Genomic DNA, 16,803 nt, shown 5'->3' with positions numbered 1-16,803 from the left:
TACTGGTTTGAGGAGTTAGCGAACTAACTTTGGTCAACTCTGAGATCAACTTGGGATAACCGGTACCGCTAAAGGGTTCACCTTTTAGCCTGGTAAATTTCTATGGAAAAGAACCCTTTAGAACTAACCAAGCTAACTCAGGACTAAGTCAATTTATCCTGAATAAAGTGTCTGAGATGTGAGTTGAGGACCAATGAAATCAGATTGCCTCCCTCCCGCAAAGATTGTGCCATCATCCCTTTCATTGGCATTTTCACGTGTTAAAAAATGGAATTGTTAAAATACCTATCATATTACACATTTAGTAATGACAGAATGCATTTGAAACTTCACGCGCAGTAAAACCTTTGTATTACTAAATCAAATTATTTTGTCGATAGGAGTGGGAGAAAAGGTGCTTGTGCATTGATAAGCAGACCAAAGTACACCATAGACGGCATTAACGATAAGTAAGAAAACATAGACAGCACTTCTAAAAACCTATTTCACACCATAGCCTGCTTAATTTGCAAGATAACGTTTCTTTCATTTTGATTTCGGTTACAAATTAAAATGTGGCACTGACACGCCCATGGATTGATGTTTCAGCATTGTCTCAATGAAGAGTTCCTCGTTCGATTAGCCACGTGCGACATTTGAGTTAGTGGCAGGCAGAAGAGGAATATCCATGAAGCCTGAGCTGGAATGTGAAGCTAATTAAAGCTGGCTAGCTTTAGAAAATCCCACATAGATCTAGCTTGCTTCTTAGTATACCTCTCTGGACACATTTTTTAAATACTAAACCTTCCCCAGCAACAAAATTGAAAAAGCATGACCCTCCCCAAAATTCCTTCATGTAGAGCTAGGAACACAAGAGTTTCACTACACCCGAAATAAAATCTGCTAAATATGTGCATGTGACCAATAAAATATGATTTGATGGACCCTATTCCCTTAATTCTGAAAGATCCCTGGGCTTATTTTAAGGAGTTGAGAAATATATTTAGTGTAAAGAAAAGCTGGGTGCTTCCTCACGAAACCAGGACAAAGAAAAGCCATCGTTTTTCTGATTTTCACAACATTTAATCAATAGAATGGTCCTTTGGAGGAAGGATTGTTGACATATACTTGACATTTGTATCTAAAAGCATAATTAAGAAATAATACAATTTGGCATATTTATTAGTGTCATATGAAGCTGTACTGCTTGCTCTAACATATGAATTTTGATTTCAGTAACAATTTTCTTACATTAATTTGAATATTGACAAATATGAATATTAATATTGAAAATATACCATTTTTGATTTGGCAATTTGTTTGTACACATATATTGTTGAACATAATATACTATATGGGCATATCAAAGTTACAGAGTGGGATCTCTGCTAGTTTTAAGGTTAAGGCCCATTTTACACAGAGAAATTGGCATAGCAGGCTATGTAACTAATCACAAACCTCCTTTTACTTGTAGCATTGCAGATCTCACAAATCACCAGCAGAGGGCGACCATTTTGAATCCTACAAATTGCGACAAATTGGACCATTACTCTAAAAGTACCAGAGATCCCACTCTGGAACTTTGATATGTCCATAAAGCAGGGTTGGCCACCCTTTTGTAGGCCTGAGGATCAATTTCCAAAAATGGTGCCCCTTACCAAAAATATATAAATATACAGTACCAGTCAAAAGTTTGGACACACCTACTCATTCAAGGAATTTTCTTTATTTTTACTACTTTCTACATTTTAGAATAATAGTGGAAACATCAAAACCATGAAATAACACATTTGGAATCATGTAGTAAGCAAAAAAATGATAAACAACACAAAATATGTTTTATATTTGAGATTCTTCAAAGTGCCACCCTTTGCCTTGATGACAGCTTTGCACACTCTTGACATTCTCTCAACCAGCTTCATGAGGAATGCTTTCCAACAGTCTTGAAGGAGTTCCCACATATGCTGAGCTCTTGTTGGCTGCTTTTCCTTCCCTCTGCAGTCCAACTCATCCCAAACCATCTGAAATGGGTTGAGGTCTGGTGATGTGGAGGCCAAGTCATCTGATGCAACACTCCATCACTCTAGTTCTTGGTCAAATAGAGCTTACACAGCTTGAAGGTGTGTTTTGGGTATTGTCCTGTTGAAAAACAGATGATAGTCCCGTTAAGCACAAACCAGATGGGATGGCGTATCGTTGCAGAATGCTGTGGTAGCTATGCTGGTTAAGTGTGCCTTGAATTCTAAATAAATCACTGACAGTGTCACCAGCAAAGCACACCCACACCATCACACCTCCTCCTCCATGCTTCATGGTGGGAACCACACATGCGGAGATCATCCATTCACCTACACTGTGTCTCACAAAGAAACGACGGTTGGATCAACAATCTCAAATTTGGACTCATCAGACGAAAGCATACCAGTCTAATGTCCATTGCTCGTGTTTCTTGGCCCAAGCAAGTCTCTTCTTCTTATTGGTGTCCTTTAGTAGTGGTTTCTTTGCAGCAATTTGACCATGAAGGCCTGATTCACAGTCTCCTCTGAACAGTTGATGTTGAGATGTGTCTGTTACTTGAACCCTGTGAAGCGTTTATTTGGGAAGAAATTTCTGAGGTGCAGTAACTCTAATGAACTTATCCTCTACAGCAGAGGTAACTCTGGGTCTTCCTTTCCTGTGGCGGTCTTCACGAGAGCCAGTTTCATCATAGCACTTGTTGGTTTTTGTGACTGCACTTGAAGGAACTTTCAAAGTTGTTTAAATTTTCCAGATTGACTGACCTTCATGTCTTAATGTCTCTGCTTATTTGAGCTGTTCTTGCCATAATATGGACTTGGTCTTTTACCAAATAGGGCTATCACCCTACCTTGTCACAACCTAGTCACAACACAACCGATTGGCTCAAATAGGCTCAAATAAGAAGGAAAGAAATTCCACAAATCAACTTTTAAGAAGGCACAGCTGTTAATTGAAATGCATTCCAGGTGACCACCTAATGAAGCTGGTTGAGAGAATGCCAACAATGTGAAAAGCTGTCATCAATGCAAAGGGTGGCTATTTCTAAAATCTCAAATATATTTGTCTAACACTTTTTGGTTACTACATGATTGCATATGTGTTATTTCATAGTTTGGTGTCTTCACTATTATTCTACAATGTAGTAAATAGTAAAAATAAAGAAAAAACTCTGGAATGAGTAGGTGTTCTAAAACTTTTGACTGTTTATTTCTTTATTTTTATTTCACCTTTATTTAACCAGGTAGGCAAGTTGAGAACAAGTTCTCATTTACAATTGCGACCTGGCCAAGATAAAGCAAAGCAGTTCGACAGATACAACGACACAGAGTTACACATGGAGTAAAACAAACATACAGTCAATAATACAGTAGAAACAAGTCTATATACGATGTGAGCAAATGAGGTGAGAAGGGAGGTAAAGGCAAAAAAGGCCATGGTGGCAAAGTAAATACAATATAGCAAGTAAAACACTGGAATGGTAGATTTGCAGTGGAAGAATGTGCAAAGTAGAAATAAAAATAATGGGGTGCAAAGGAGCAAAAATAAATAAATAAAATAAATACAGTAGGGAAAGAGGTAGTTGTTTGGGCTAAATTATAGGTGGGCTATGTACAGTTGCAGTAATCTGTGAGCTGCTCTGACAGTTGGTGCTTAAAGCTAGTGAGGGAGATAAGTGTTTCCAGTTTCAGAGATTTTTGTAGTTCGTTCCAGTCATTGGCAGCAGAGAACTGGAAGGAGAGGCGTCCAATGAAAGAATTGGTTTTGGGGGTGACCAGAGAGATATACCTGCTGGAGCGCGTGCTACAGGTGGGTGATGCTATGGTGACCAGCGAGCTGGGTAGTGTATGTACAGGTCAAACAGGTGGGGCTAAACAGGTGGGGCTCTGCCCTGAATGACGGGTCGCCACTAGGCCTGGGTGAGGCCAAAATGTCATAAATATGCCATCTTTGATCAATTATTTCTCAATTATTCTTTTAGATACAAATGTCTAATATATGTCAACAATCCTTCCTCCAAATGGCCATTCTATGGATTAAATGTCAAGAAAAAAATATATAAATCATGGTATATTTTTGTTCTGATTTCGTGAGGAATAAAACCCAACTGATATTCAAAAGCGGCTTTGTATGTATTACTTTAAAGAGCAACAACTGAAGGCAAAAATCAACATCTGATTGAAAACAGACTGTGTGGCATTGATAGTAGTCAGAAACATTCCTTCCAGTGCCAAAATAGACCCCAAAAAAGTGTAAGTAGGATCCTTTCAGTGAGTTTTGTGAGATTTGTGTAACTGAGGTCGTCACGATTTACATGAGGGTTGGGTTTGGATTTCAATCCCACACGAGACCACTGCCTGGAGCAGTCTAATCAACGCTGGCAGTAATCAAATTATCCCAAGTCTGCAGTGCATGCTATCCAATCGCTCACTAGAATCAATCTGAAACTCCTTCATTTATTGACAGACAGCCGAACTAACCATTAGCACACAGCGCCTCAAACTTGTTACTCCAAAATGAACAGGACTAAAAAATGATGCTAACACCATTTAAAATAAAATGTTCCCCTCTAGAATTGAGCCCAACATCATATTGGCCCATATTATCAGGCAGGTGTGCTATTTAAGCAATAAGGCACGAGGGGGTGTGGTATGCAGTGCATTCAGAAATTATTCAGACCCTTTGACATTTTCTACATAATGATACATTACAGCCTTATTTAAAAAATAAAAAATAAATTAAATCCTCATCAATCTACACACAATACCCCATAATGACAAAGCAAAAACGTTTTATTTTTTATTTTTGCAAATGTATTAAAAATAAAAAACAGAAATACCTTACCGTTACTCAGTACTTTGTTGAAGCACTTTTGGCAGCGTTTACACACTTGAGTCTTCTTGGGTACAGTATGTCGCTACAAGCTCGGCACACCTGTATTTGGGGAGTTTTCCCCCATTCTTCTCTGCAGATCCTCACAAGCTCTGTCAGGTTGGATGGGGATTAAGGCTGTAATATAACAAAATGTGTAAAAAGTCAAGGGGTCTGAATGCTTTACGAATGCACTTTATCGCTAATATCCCACGGCTAAGGGATGTTCTTCTGCATGACACAACGTGGAGTGCCTGGATACAGCCCTTAGCATTGGTATATTAGTCATTTACCACAAACCCCCGAGGTGGCTTATTGCTATTATAAATTAGTTACCAACGTCATTAGAGCAGTAAAAATACATGTTCTGTCATACCTGTGGTATACGGGTATGTCAGCCAATCAGCATTCAGGGCTCGAATGCTGATTGGCTGACAGCCATGGTATATCAGACCGTATACCACGGGTATGACAAAACATGTATTTTTACTGCTCTAATTACGTTGATAACCAGTTTATAATGTGTCTGTTACTTAGCAATAAGGCACCTCAGGGATTTGTGGTATATGGCTAATATACCACGGCCGTGGTATATTGGCCATATACCATACCCCCTCGTGCCTTATTGCTTAAATAAGCATTATCACCTGAAGTCCAACTGATGCGGCATAGTGGCTATAAATAAATATGAAGTATGGGCATAAATATGCAATGATCAGATTTAACAATGAATGTTTGAGGACGCCAGACCAAATGACTGCATTGAACAAAGTTACGAATGACCATGGAATAAAGTACACTAAATGCCCAAAATATGTGGACACCCTTTCAAATGAGTGGTTTCGACTATTTCAGCCACACCCGTTGGTGACAGGTGTATATAATCGAACACATGGCCATGTAATCTCCAGAGATAAACATTGGCAGTAGAATGGCCCATACTGAAGAGCTCAGGGACTTTCAGCGTTGCACTGTCATAGGATACCACCTTTCCAACAAGTCAGTTCATCAAATTTCTTCCCTGCTAGAGCTGCCCAGTCAACTGTAAGTGCTGTTATTGTGAAGTGGAAACATCTATGAGCAACAACGACTCAGATGCGAAGTTGTAGGCCACACAAACTCACAGAACCGGACCGCCGAGTGCTGAAGCGCGCCTGTCCTCGGTTTCCAGCGTTCAGACGGTTAAGTGATAATTTGGCGCCACCGTGTGGAAGAAATGAGTAGGAGCCATGAAAAAATAACCTACATTTTCTGTCCCATTTGCTTTGCCGTAGCCAGTTCTAACGTTAACCGTATGGTAAAGAAAAAAGAGAGCTTCGAATACTGTATTTTTGTCGGATAGCCCTTTGCTGTAACAGCATCAATGCCTCGCCTTGCATTGGATGTTTGCGCTCAGTGCCAGCAGAGGGCTTTTGCAGTAGTTCGCACCGATGGTTCTCGACGTGGGAGCTACAGGAATGGGATGATCCAAATGTTGACCAATGGTTGTTTTGAAAAAATGATGTATTTATTTTAAGAGATTACTTCAAACGATACTATCGCCGTGATTCGCGATCTGTCCATTGTGTGAAGAAGAATGTCTCCACCGGTGTCGACTCTGCTGTCCGGACTGTGGCTGTGCTTGGTTCTGTCCCGTGCTGCTAGGCCGATGTGGAAAGCTTGTGACAATGGCAAGGTACAATATGAATCATTATGGACTATTTTATACGGCCATATGCAGTGGCGGAAAAAAGTACCCAATTGTCATACTTGAGTAAAAGTAAAGATACCCTAATGGAAAACGACTCAGGTAAAAGTGAAAGTCACCCAGTAACCAGACTGAACCATTTTCTTGTTTTTTTTATTACTCACAAAAACTCCGAACTAATTTACAAACGAAGCGTGTGTGTTTACAAACGAAGCATGTATGTAAAGTGACTTCCATATCAGAGGCTGTAGGGATGACCAGGGATGTTCTCTTGATAAGTGTGTGAATTGGACCAATTTCCTGTCCAGCTAAGCATTCAAAAAGTGACGAGTACTTTTGTGTGGCAGGGAAAATGTATGGAGTAAAAAGTACATCAATTTTCTTTAGGAATGTAGTGAAGTAAAAGTAAAAGTTGTCGCGACATGTCACTTCACTTGACTTTGTATTGCCTGCTTCAATTATAATAGCTAGACAATCTGCATAACGACCGTGAAGAAAAACCATAGTTATCACATCAATGCAATGACATGGCGAATATATGTGCCGTCGATTGTATGTTACTGTTCAAAACAGCACGTAAACTGTGACCGTTTTGTATCTGTATGATGGTGTTTCTGTGACTGGCAGCTCTTGCTGGGGAGAGACCTGCCCCCGTCAGTTGTGTGGAGCTGTCCTGTGATTTCCTGGCCAGAGTCCACTACCCAGGTAACTATGGAGCTAACCACTTGACCCATTGAACCGCTGTTCCACATAACATACATAAAGACTGGTAGTAAATTACTGTAAGCACGAATTACATGTTCACTTAACACAAGCTCGCACATTGACGATTATGTAACCTATTTATCGTGTTCACGTGGCGTAATATTGTGCATTTGTTGTGTGCATTTTCCCAAGCAAATCCATTGCTGAAACACAGTGTAAACCAGGTCTCTCTCCTCTGTTTGCAGAAGATTGCTAGCATTGACACAAAGTATCCCCCACAGGTAAATCACTCAACTTGTCAAACAGAAAGTACAATGAGCTAGCCTTTATCTTTCCTTATGAGCACGTTCTTTCCAAACCCTTAGATCACATTGTAGCTATTACTGATAAGTCTTTGGAGCGACTGATTCTTTACACAAATATACTATAAAAGAGCATTTTATTGTATTTATTTTTCTGCTAGAGAGGACGCATTACCTGTTCAATTTAATTCAATACAAATTCAAACAAAATTGTCAACGAGACAACATACCGCAGTGTTTCTGTCTGGAAGGATAGGATGCAAACGTTGCCTAATCCTGAGCCCCGTTCAGCAGGGCACAGCGTTGCAGAACGTTCACGTAGAAATGTATGATCTAGAACTAAACATGCCTCTCTGAAATATAGAATGAGAAATCACGCCTGGCGCTGATACATAAGTCTGCCCTCTTTTCCTGTCTGACCTCAGCGGATCGAGCACGTCTGCATGGACACACCCATCACATACAACCACACTATCCCCAACAGGTAAGATGCTGCGGTGGACGCACACACACACACACACACACACACACACACACACACACACACACACACACACACACACACACACACACACACACACACACACAGAGTGTTACATCACCGAGAACACACAATACATACACACCTGGGTACCTGTGTCAAATCCAGTTAAATATGACAGGCTGTTAAATGTGCACTCCATTTCTCATGCAAATATTCATGTATATTACTTTGCAATAACTCTTTAATGTGACAATGTAATCTGTATGTAAACAGCCAAATACATTTTCTGGGCAAGTGACCAAAACCATGAATAAAAACTGCTCCTGACCTGCCTGATGGGCTAGTGCCTCTGAGAGCTTCATGTCAATTCCTGTGTTGCGTGCCTTTTACTAAACTGTCTTTATGTGGGTGGTTTGTGTAGTGGTGCTCACCGGACTGTAGGAGCAGAGAGTGGAGAGTACCTGTACTGCCCCCCTCAGCGCTGGCTCAACAACCTGCAGGTAACCACTAAAACCCTGACACCACACACACAGCCTCACATATTAGATAGCCAATATGTTTTCATTAGTCCAGTATTACCACAACAGATTGTCCAACTCTAATCGGTCTCTACTGTTGGTGTGTGTGGTGTGTGTGTGTGTGCGTGCGTGCAGCATGGAGCAACAGTGTTGCTGTACCATCCGTGTGCTCCTGTTCGTCAGCGTGACCTGCTGTCTGTCCTGGGCCACTGCTGTCTGTCTGACTACATCATAACGCCACACCCTGACCTCAGCAAACACAGAGTGAGTGAGTCAGACACACAATAAAGACAGTATCAAAGGAAACATTGCCTTTACTTAGACTTAGATATCAGTAGAAGTGATTTACCATCTACTCTGTACTAGTTTGTGAAATGGCTGATATCCCAGATTATAGATTACACTGAAAACGGACACCTCCTCACAAAATATGTCTACTATGACAGCAGGGTGTTCAATTGACACCCCAACAAATGCATTGACAAAGTTACGACGGTGAAACAAGACACCAGAATGTTCCCTCTATCAATGGGGAACACATCTTCAGAGTGGCCTGTCATTGAAATGAGGGTTGTGTTCATTAGGGCACACAGTTGCAAAACAAAGGAGAAAACAAGTGTTTCTTATTGGATAAATAGAGATAACACTTACCCTTTGTCTTCCTTTTGGTTCCTACTGAACATGACCCTGTGGTGACTGAATCTCTATCCTGTTGAAGCCGTTAGCGCTGGTGTCCTGGGGTCGCACGCTGGAGCTGTCCCATGTGACCACGTCGGAGGTCTGTGATTGGCTGCAGTCGACAGCGGCACACGGGAACCGTGGTGACGTTGATCAAAGCAGACAGTATAACTTGCTGTTGACCCATCCTGCAGATCACAAACACGCATACCCAAAGCAAAAGGTGAGCCAGAAGACAGAGAGAGGAGAGGGTACTGCATGTCTGTTAGTTTAAAAGACAGCATAAAGCAGTGGTATTTCTGGGGACCCCATTCCACCCCAAATCTAATGACACTACCATCAAATCTGTGAATTTAGATTTTCACATCAACAAATAACCTGAAAGTCATTACATTTTCAGCACTCTTATCCAAATTTAAAGAACCAATATACATAAAATAATCTGTACTCTGACATTTGTGGTATTTGGCGAACCTACTGCAATTCCCCGCAACCAGGTTGTCTTGAAGCTCTCAGAATTGTTTTACTGTTTGTATGATTTACTGAGTGTGCCTTTTTGTTGATCTTAACCAGTCTCTGAGGCAGTGCTGTGAGGAGACCCTCTCTCTTCTGGATGGATGGTTGGAGGTGACAGACTGGGGGAGAGGGAGGGTCCGCAAGAGCCGAGCTGCACTCAGGAAGGAGGGGAAGGAGAAAGAGAGACGGACCACCCTGGACAGAACCGAGCCGAACAGAGTCCAGAAACATGGAACCACACTCCAACCTGAAGCAGAGGGCCAAGCCACAGTGAGGGCTACACAGGGAGGCACGGACCGAGAACTCAAAGTGACTCAACCTCACCGCAGAGAAAATGACACTAATGAAAAAGATCCCAGAGGCAAAGTGAGAGAAACAGACTGGGTGAACCAGAACGAAGCAGAGGACAAGAGGCAGAGCGGGAAAACGGGAGACATCCAGGAGAGAGAGGAGAAGAGCAGCAGACACGAGGGAGAGACACAGCCCGTGGATTCTCCAACCAAGAGGAAAAAGCCTCTGTCTCAGAGTCAGCCCAAACAGCTGGCTGTCACTCAGGCAAACAGCCAGGACAGGAGAGCAGACTGTGATGGTAGGGTGGGCCACTGCGAGTGCACTGAGACCATAGCTCCGCTAGGGGCCGCTGTGGCTGGACCCGGTGACAGGATGCTGCCCACTCCGCGGACAGACGAGGCGGTGTGGGCGGCGGCGGCGTTGGGCTTCCTCCTGGTGCTGCTGGTGCTGTCCGTGCTGCACACGCGCCTCTACCGCCACTGGCGCACAACGCCCAGCATGTACTGGCACGACTCCAAGCAGGACTATGACAGGGTGGCAGGTGGGTTCATTGGGGATCACACATCCCCCCCGTCCCCAACACACACTCCTTACGGGCCCTATAAAATCTGCGTTGCGGAATGCAGACATGAAAATGGAATTCAACGATATAAAAAAAATGTATTGAACTTAGAACATTTATTAATTAGCCTAAAATTATCATAATATATTAACAAAATGCATCAGTGATTTGTATTTACCTTTCTGAAACGGCACAGCCATGCCCCGTGTGTGTGTGTGTGTGGTGCGCACATACAATATGTCTACACTAGGGATGGACAACTTCGATGGGGGTGGTGGCCACAAAAAAATCTGAACTCATCATGAGGGGCCGCAGTTGCTCGCGGGTCTGCTTACCCACATCTATACCCTCCCCACCCACATTGTGAGCAAAACATTTTAATGGTGCCCCTCTTGACAGCGGAGATGGTTTTAGAGTTAATTTCGAGTAAATCATTTTGCCATGGGGTGTAGCTAATTTCCTGCAATTCTACCCATTTTGCCATAGGGTGAAGAGAAATGTTTGCAGTTTTGAATATGATATCTGTGTGAGACTGACTAACAAAATCAATGGGGGCCCCCCCAGCCTGTAATTCGAACATGATAACAAGTTTAGATAGCTGCCCACTAAACTAACTTAGCAATCTAAAAAAAAGAAATAGCTGACATGGGCTAATTGACTGACTATCAGTGACTGAGGAAAACTGCTGATGCGCAACAAAATTTGGAAATTGCACCTTGTGTTATTCTACTATTTTAACAGTAAGTTGAGACCCTGACAGAGTTCCTAAAAAAAAAGTAACATTTTGGGGGAAATTGACCAGAGGACCTTTTGCAAACTCTGCATTTACGTGAGTGCTACACAAACATCGCTAACCAAACAACGGTCAACATTTCTTAGATTTATACCAGACCTAAAAAGTGGTCTCCAGATGTAGTTCAACCATTGTTGTGGACTTGGAACATATGATTTTGTTGTTTTACTATTAAATAAGTGTTCATTTTGAGAGCGAAAACCTGATAACAGGGAAAAAACGGAAACCTAAAAGAAAAATGTTTATAAAGAAAATCTGCCAAAAAAGGATCAGATTTTATAGGACCCTAACTTTTACAACTGAGCGTTATCATTACTGTTAATCCTCTTTTGCAGTTGTTCTAATAAGGGGTGCGTGTTGTGTGTCTTAGATGTGATCCACAGGAGGCTGAAGATGCCAGGGAGGAGGAAGAGGAGGGCGTCCAAGTGCCGAAGACAGGAGTGTGTCCTCCTACCGCCCAGCTCCAGCACAGAGGAGGACGAGTAGAAACAGGTCTCTCTCATCCCTCTCTCCCTCCGTCTGTTTATTACATCCGTCTTGTCTTTACCCTGTGAGAAGAGAAGAAAGAGGAGAGGACATTGGGACCTAAAAGCAGGGTACCCTGTACTGGCCTAATAACATTGCTATGCTAAAGAAACATTTTATGGATTTTGTTTTTGTAACGAGACCTCAAACAGGTACATCTTCTATTGCCGGTACTTAAGAAGGAATATTTGAGTATTTTAACTGTCATACAACACTCCATAGTACAAAACCCTATTCAATCAGATCGCATTACAGTAGATCATTCACAATCACCACCAATGACATCGTTTTACTACACACTCAAGCCTTTTCTCATAGGGGCAGAGTCGGACTTAGGAAATGTACACCTTTCCTATGCACTTCTAAGCAGTCGATATTCAGATTTGCCATATGAAGGTGCGTAACAAGATATGCGGGTGTGGCTCCCACAATAAATTGAATTCAACCCCAGAAAACCCACCCACTAGGTGGCCGACAGAATTGACCAGGGAGTTTTCGTTCAATTCCTTTTTTTCCCCCTGTTCATTTATTTTAAACAATCCTTTTAAATATGTATTTGGACAGTGAGGAGAACTGTCACGTTCTTTGAATGGAGGAGGCCCCAGGGCGCAGCGGGATGTGAATACATTCTTCTTTTTAATGAAACGAAGAACACTAAACAAACTTTACAAAACAACAAAAGGAACGTGAAGGTATATATATAAACGAGTGCAGACACAGGCAACGAACCATAGACATACAAAAGCCCTAGACAGGACAAACCACCCCTTGTCACACCCTGACCTAACCAAAATAATCAAGAAAACAAAGAATACTAAGGTCAGGGCGTGACAATAACTTCTTTCTATTTAGATCCCATGTTTCTTATGAGGCGAGAGTACAGGATATCACCTTTAACTTGAGGGTATTTTCATACACATCTGTTTTAGCGTTTAGAAATGAAGGGACTGTGTATCTATTCCAGCCATTTGAAGAAGTATTTGGACGAATTCACTTAGTCTATTAAAGTTATTGAAAGTTGAGTATTTGGTCCCATATTCCTTGCACTCAATGGCTACATCAAGCTTGTGACCCTACAAGCGTCTATTGTAAGTAAGAACAGAATGTTTCAGAACACCTCTACATTAATGTGGATGCTACCATGATTATCAGTAATCATGAATGATGAGTGAATGATGATGAGTGAAGGTTAGAGGCACAAAGATCCCCCCTCCAAGAAATTACTAACCTCTCCTGTTGTTGGTAACAAGTGAGAGGTTAGCATGTTTTGTTGTAGCTATCAGGATTCATTTGGAAGTGTTCAGAAACATCTGCTCCCATAGAAAGATATTTACTCGTTTATCGTTACAGTCATCGTTCATTTCCTATTGGGCAAAATATAATCTGAAACACAACCAAAAACAAACTGCAAATGCATCCAACAAGTTTGTAGAGCCAAAAGCTTGATGTAATCTTTAGGGTCAAGGGATATGGAACCAAATGCTCAACTTTTGATTACTTTACGCTACGTGAAAGTGTCCAAATACTAACGACTTCTTCAAATGGGAGGACTAAACATTAAACATAATTTCTAAACATTAAAACATATGTATGAAAATACCCTCGTGCTGACATTCTGTACTGTCTCATTATGTGAATAATTTGATCTAAAAGCCAAAATGCTGAAGTAAATGTTTTGCTTCGCTGTCCAAATACTTATGGAGGGGAGTACAGTTGCTGTTGTAAGCAACCGGCTGTCGGGTGCAGTAGTGGGTACGAGTCCATCGAATGCTGTTGTGTGATAGTAATAAATCGTTTTTTTTTTTAATCATGTATCGTGAGTTACAGTTTTAATGAAATATATAAATGTATTTTTGCCACACACCAGATGGCTGCAGTGAATCAAGACATGGACAGAGCAGTGTTGTATGTGGGTTATTGCTTGTCTCCTACAACACTACGGCCAGTGTACTCCTATGAAGCTATAGTTTGGAAGCTAACCGTTTCAACCACAGAACTAGAGAGATTCTATTTCTATGCTTTGAACAACCACAGGATATGAATTCCCTCGTGCGAGAAAATGATTGAACATGGTTGCTATGCAGGTAATGAAACCACTTTGGAGCAGAAATACCCTGTGCAGGCTTTTTTTACGATGTTGGTGGGGGGGTATGTTATTAGGATCCCCATTACCTGTTGCAAAAGCAGCAGCTACTCTTCCTGGGGTCCATACACAACATGAAATCATAAAGAACATTAATAGACAATAACAGCTAAAATATATAGGATGTATATATTCTTATTTACAATACTAATGTATACATAATAGGATATGACTGAAGATCAATATACTAAGTAATGAAATTACAACCAAGAAACACAAAATCCCCACAGATGTGGCTCCCATGATGTAGCAGCTGCAGCCATTTACAGTGTACAAAACATTAGGAACACTTTCCTAATATTGAGTTGCACCCCCTTTTGCTCTTAGAACAGCCTCAATTCGTAGGAGCATGGACTCTACAAGGTGCTGAACGCGTTCCCACAGTTGTGTCAAGTTGTCTGGATGTCCTTTGGGTGGTGGACCATTCTTGATACACACGGGAAACTGCCGAGCGTGAGAAACCCAGCAGCGTTGCAGTTCTTGACACAAACCGGTGCGCCTGGCATCTACTACCATACCTGGTTCAAAGGCACTTAAATCTTTTGTTTTGCCCATTCACCCTCTGAATGACACACACATAATCCATGTCTCAATTGTCTCAAGGTTTAAAAATCCTTCTTTAACTGGTCTTCTCCCCTTCATCTACGTCGATTGAAGTGGATTTAACATGTGACATCAATTAGGGATCATAGTTTTCACCTGGATTCACCTGGTCCGTCTGTCATGGAAAGAGCAGGTATTCTTAATGTTTTGTACACTGTGTACACTGTAGGGCTCCCTTGGGCCCTGGCTAAAAGTAGTGCATTACGTATGGAATAGGGTGCCATTTGGAACGCAAGTCCAGCGTATCCAACATCATATCCTCGGACCATTAGTGTGTATGCGTACCAAGTAGTGGACTACTTTTTACTATGGCCCATATAATCTCTTGTGGAAAGATTCTGCGTGTTAACCGAGAGAATCTGTCGGGACTGAATGAGATGTGTAGGATAACGACCAGTAGTTCTGGTGTTTGGTTATTTGTACAAATCACGATTTTGCAAGTGTTAGCATTATTCATATATTGGAATGAGAGGGGTTGTTCGTAACATGGAAAGAGAGAGGGTTCCACTCCTCTTTCTAACGTCTCTTCTCTTAATACGTATGGACCCAGAACCTCAATTAAGCATCTGACCAATGACGTGACATTTTAGTTCCTGTGAAATCATTCACACCAAGAGGACAGTTAAAGTGTGGCTACATGAACCAGGGAGAGAAAGTGAGAGAGACTGTAGTTTGTACAGTGTACCCCGAGACGGTTGTATGATACCGCCTTTGGCTTATCTCCTTATGTACAGTACCAAGTTTGGACACACCTACTCATTCAAGGGTTTTTCTTTATTTTTACTATTTTCTACATTGTGAAGACAAACTATGGATTAACACATATGGAATCATGTTGTAACCAAAAAAAAGTCTTAAACAAATCAAAATATATTTTAGATTCTTCAAAGTAGCCAGCCTTTGACAGCTTTGCACACTCTTGGCATTCTCTCAACCAGCTTTACCTGGAATGCTTTCCCAACAGTCTTGGAGGAGTTTCCACATATGCCAAGCACTTGTTGGATGCTTTTCCTTCACTCTGCAGTCCAATTAATCACAAATCTGAATTGGGTTGAGGTTGGGTGGTTGTGGATGCCAGATCATCTGATGCAGCATTCCATCACTCTCCTTGGTCAAATTGTCACACCTGCTCCCATTCCCCTCTCTGGTGCTCGAGGGTGCCAGGCGGCCCATCATTATGCACACCTTTCACCATCGTTACGCGCATTAGCACTTCATGGGACTCCCCTGGACTCTAGTACCTTATTAATTGCCTCCCCGATATCTGTCACTTCCTCAGTTTCAACCCGGTGTCTGCATTGTCATTTTGTTCCCCTTGTCCAGAAGCTGTCCTTGTTTTGTTTGGGGGTACTGTCACCCCTGCTCCCACTCCTCCTCTCTGGCGCTCGATGTGGCCCATCATTACGCACACCTTTCACCATTGTTACATGGACTAAAGCACAGATTTACACTGATCTAACGTCCATTGCTCGTGTTTCTTGGCCTAAGCAAGTCTCTTCTTCTTATTGGTGTCCTTTAGTGGTTTCTTTGCAGCAATTCAACCATGAAGGCCTGATTCACTCAGTCTCCTCTGAACAGCTGTTGTTGAGATGTGTCTGTTACTTGAACTCTGTGAAGCATTTATTTGGGGGGTACTGTCACCCCTGCTCCCACTCCTCCTCTCTGGCGCTCGATGTGGCCCATCATTACGCACACCTTTCACCATCGTTACATGTGTCAAATTTGGACTAAAGCACAGATTTACACCGATCTAACGTCCATTGCTCGTGTTTCTTGGCCTAAGCAAGTCTCTTCTTCTTATTGGTGTCCTTTAGTGGTTTCTTTGCAGCAATTCAACCATGAAGGCCTGATTCACTCAGTCTCCTCTGAACAGCTGATGTTGAGATGTGTCTGTTACTTGAACTCTGTGAAGCATTTATTTGGGCTGCAATTTCTGAGTCTTGTAACTCTAATGAACATATCTTCTGCAGCAGAGGTAACTCTGGGTCTTCCATTCATGTGGCGGTCCTCATGAGAGCCAGTCTCATCATAGCGCTTGATGGTGTGAGACTGCACTTGAAGAAACTTTTAAGTTCTTGAAAATGTTCTGTATTGACTGACGTTCATGTCTTAAAGTAATGATGGGCTGTT

At 41.9% G+C, this 16,803-nt stretch overlaps 1 protein-coding gene across 1 annotated transcript; it reads left to right on the top strand.

Annotated features, from left to right (window-relative positions):
* The first annotated feature begins 6,107 nt into the window (after nucleotides 1-6,107).
* On the top strand, nucleotides 6,108-13,139 carry LOC112265188. Its single transcript, XM_024442280.2, has 9 exons — nucleotides 6,108-6,541; nucleotides 7,181-7,258; nucleotides 7,504-7,539; nucleotides 7,986-8,044; nucleotides 8,466-8,544; nucleotides 8,698-8,826; nucleotides 9,281-9,463; nucleotides 9,814-10,588; nucleotides 11,773-13,139. Exons 1-9 carry the CDS (start codon nucleotides 6,443-6,445, stop codon nucleotides 11,886-11,888), a joined length of 1,554 nt encoding a protein of 517 aa, XP_024298048.2. The 5' UTR covers nucleotides 6,108-6,442; the 3' UTR covers nucleotides 11,889-13,139.
* Nucleotides 13,140-16,803: the final 3,664 nt, after the last annotated feature.

The sequence above is a fragment of the Oncorhynchus tshawytscha genome, linkage group LG13, assembly GCF_018296145.1.
Source record: "Oncorhynchus tshawytscha isolate Ot180627B linkage group LG13, Otsh_v2.0, whole genome shotgun sequence".
Classification (NCBI taxonomy): domain Eukaryota; kingdom Metazoa; phylum Chordata; class Actinopteri; order Salmoniformes; family Salmonidae; genus Oncorhynchus; species Oncorhynchus tshawytscha.
Note: the sequence above shows the minus strand (reverse complement) of the source record. Positions and strands in the feature narration are given on the sequence as shown.

What these genes read in the sequence shown, in the direction of transcription:
- LOC112265188 (XM_024442280.2), top strand. Translation starts at nt 6,443, where the DNA reads ATGTCTCCACCGGTGTCGACTCTGCTGTCCGGACTGTGGCTGTGCTTG. An exon ending in GGCCAGAGTCCACTACCCAG is followed by an intron (nt 7,259 to 7,503) that starts GTAACTATGGAG and finishes CTCTGTTTGCAG; the next exon opens with AAGATTGCTAGCATTGACAC. An exon ending in ACACAAAGTATCCCCCACAG is followed by an intron (nt 7,540 to 7,985) that starts GTAAATCACTCA and finishes GTCTGACCTCAG; the next exon opens with CGGATCGAGCACGTCTGCAT.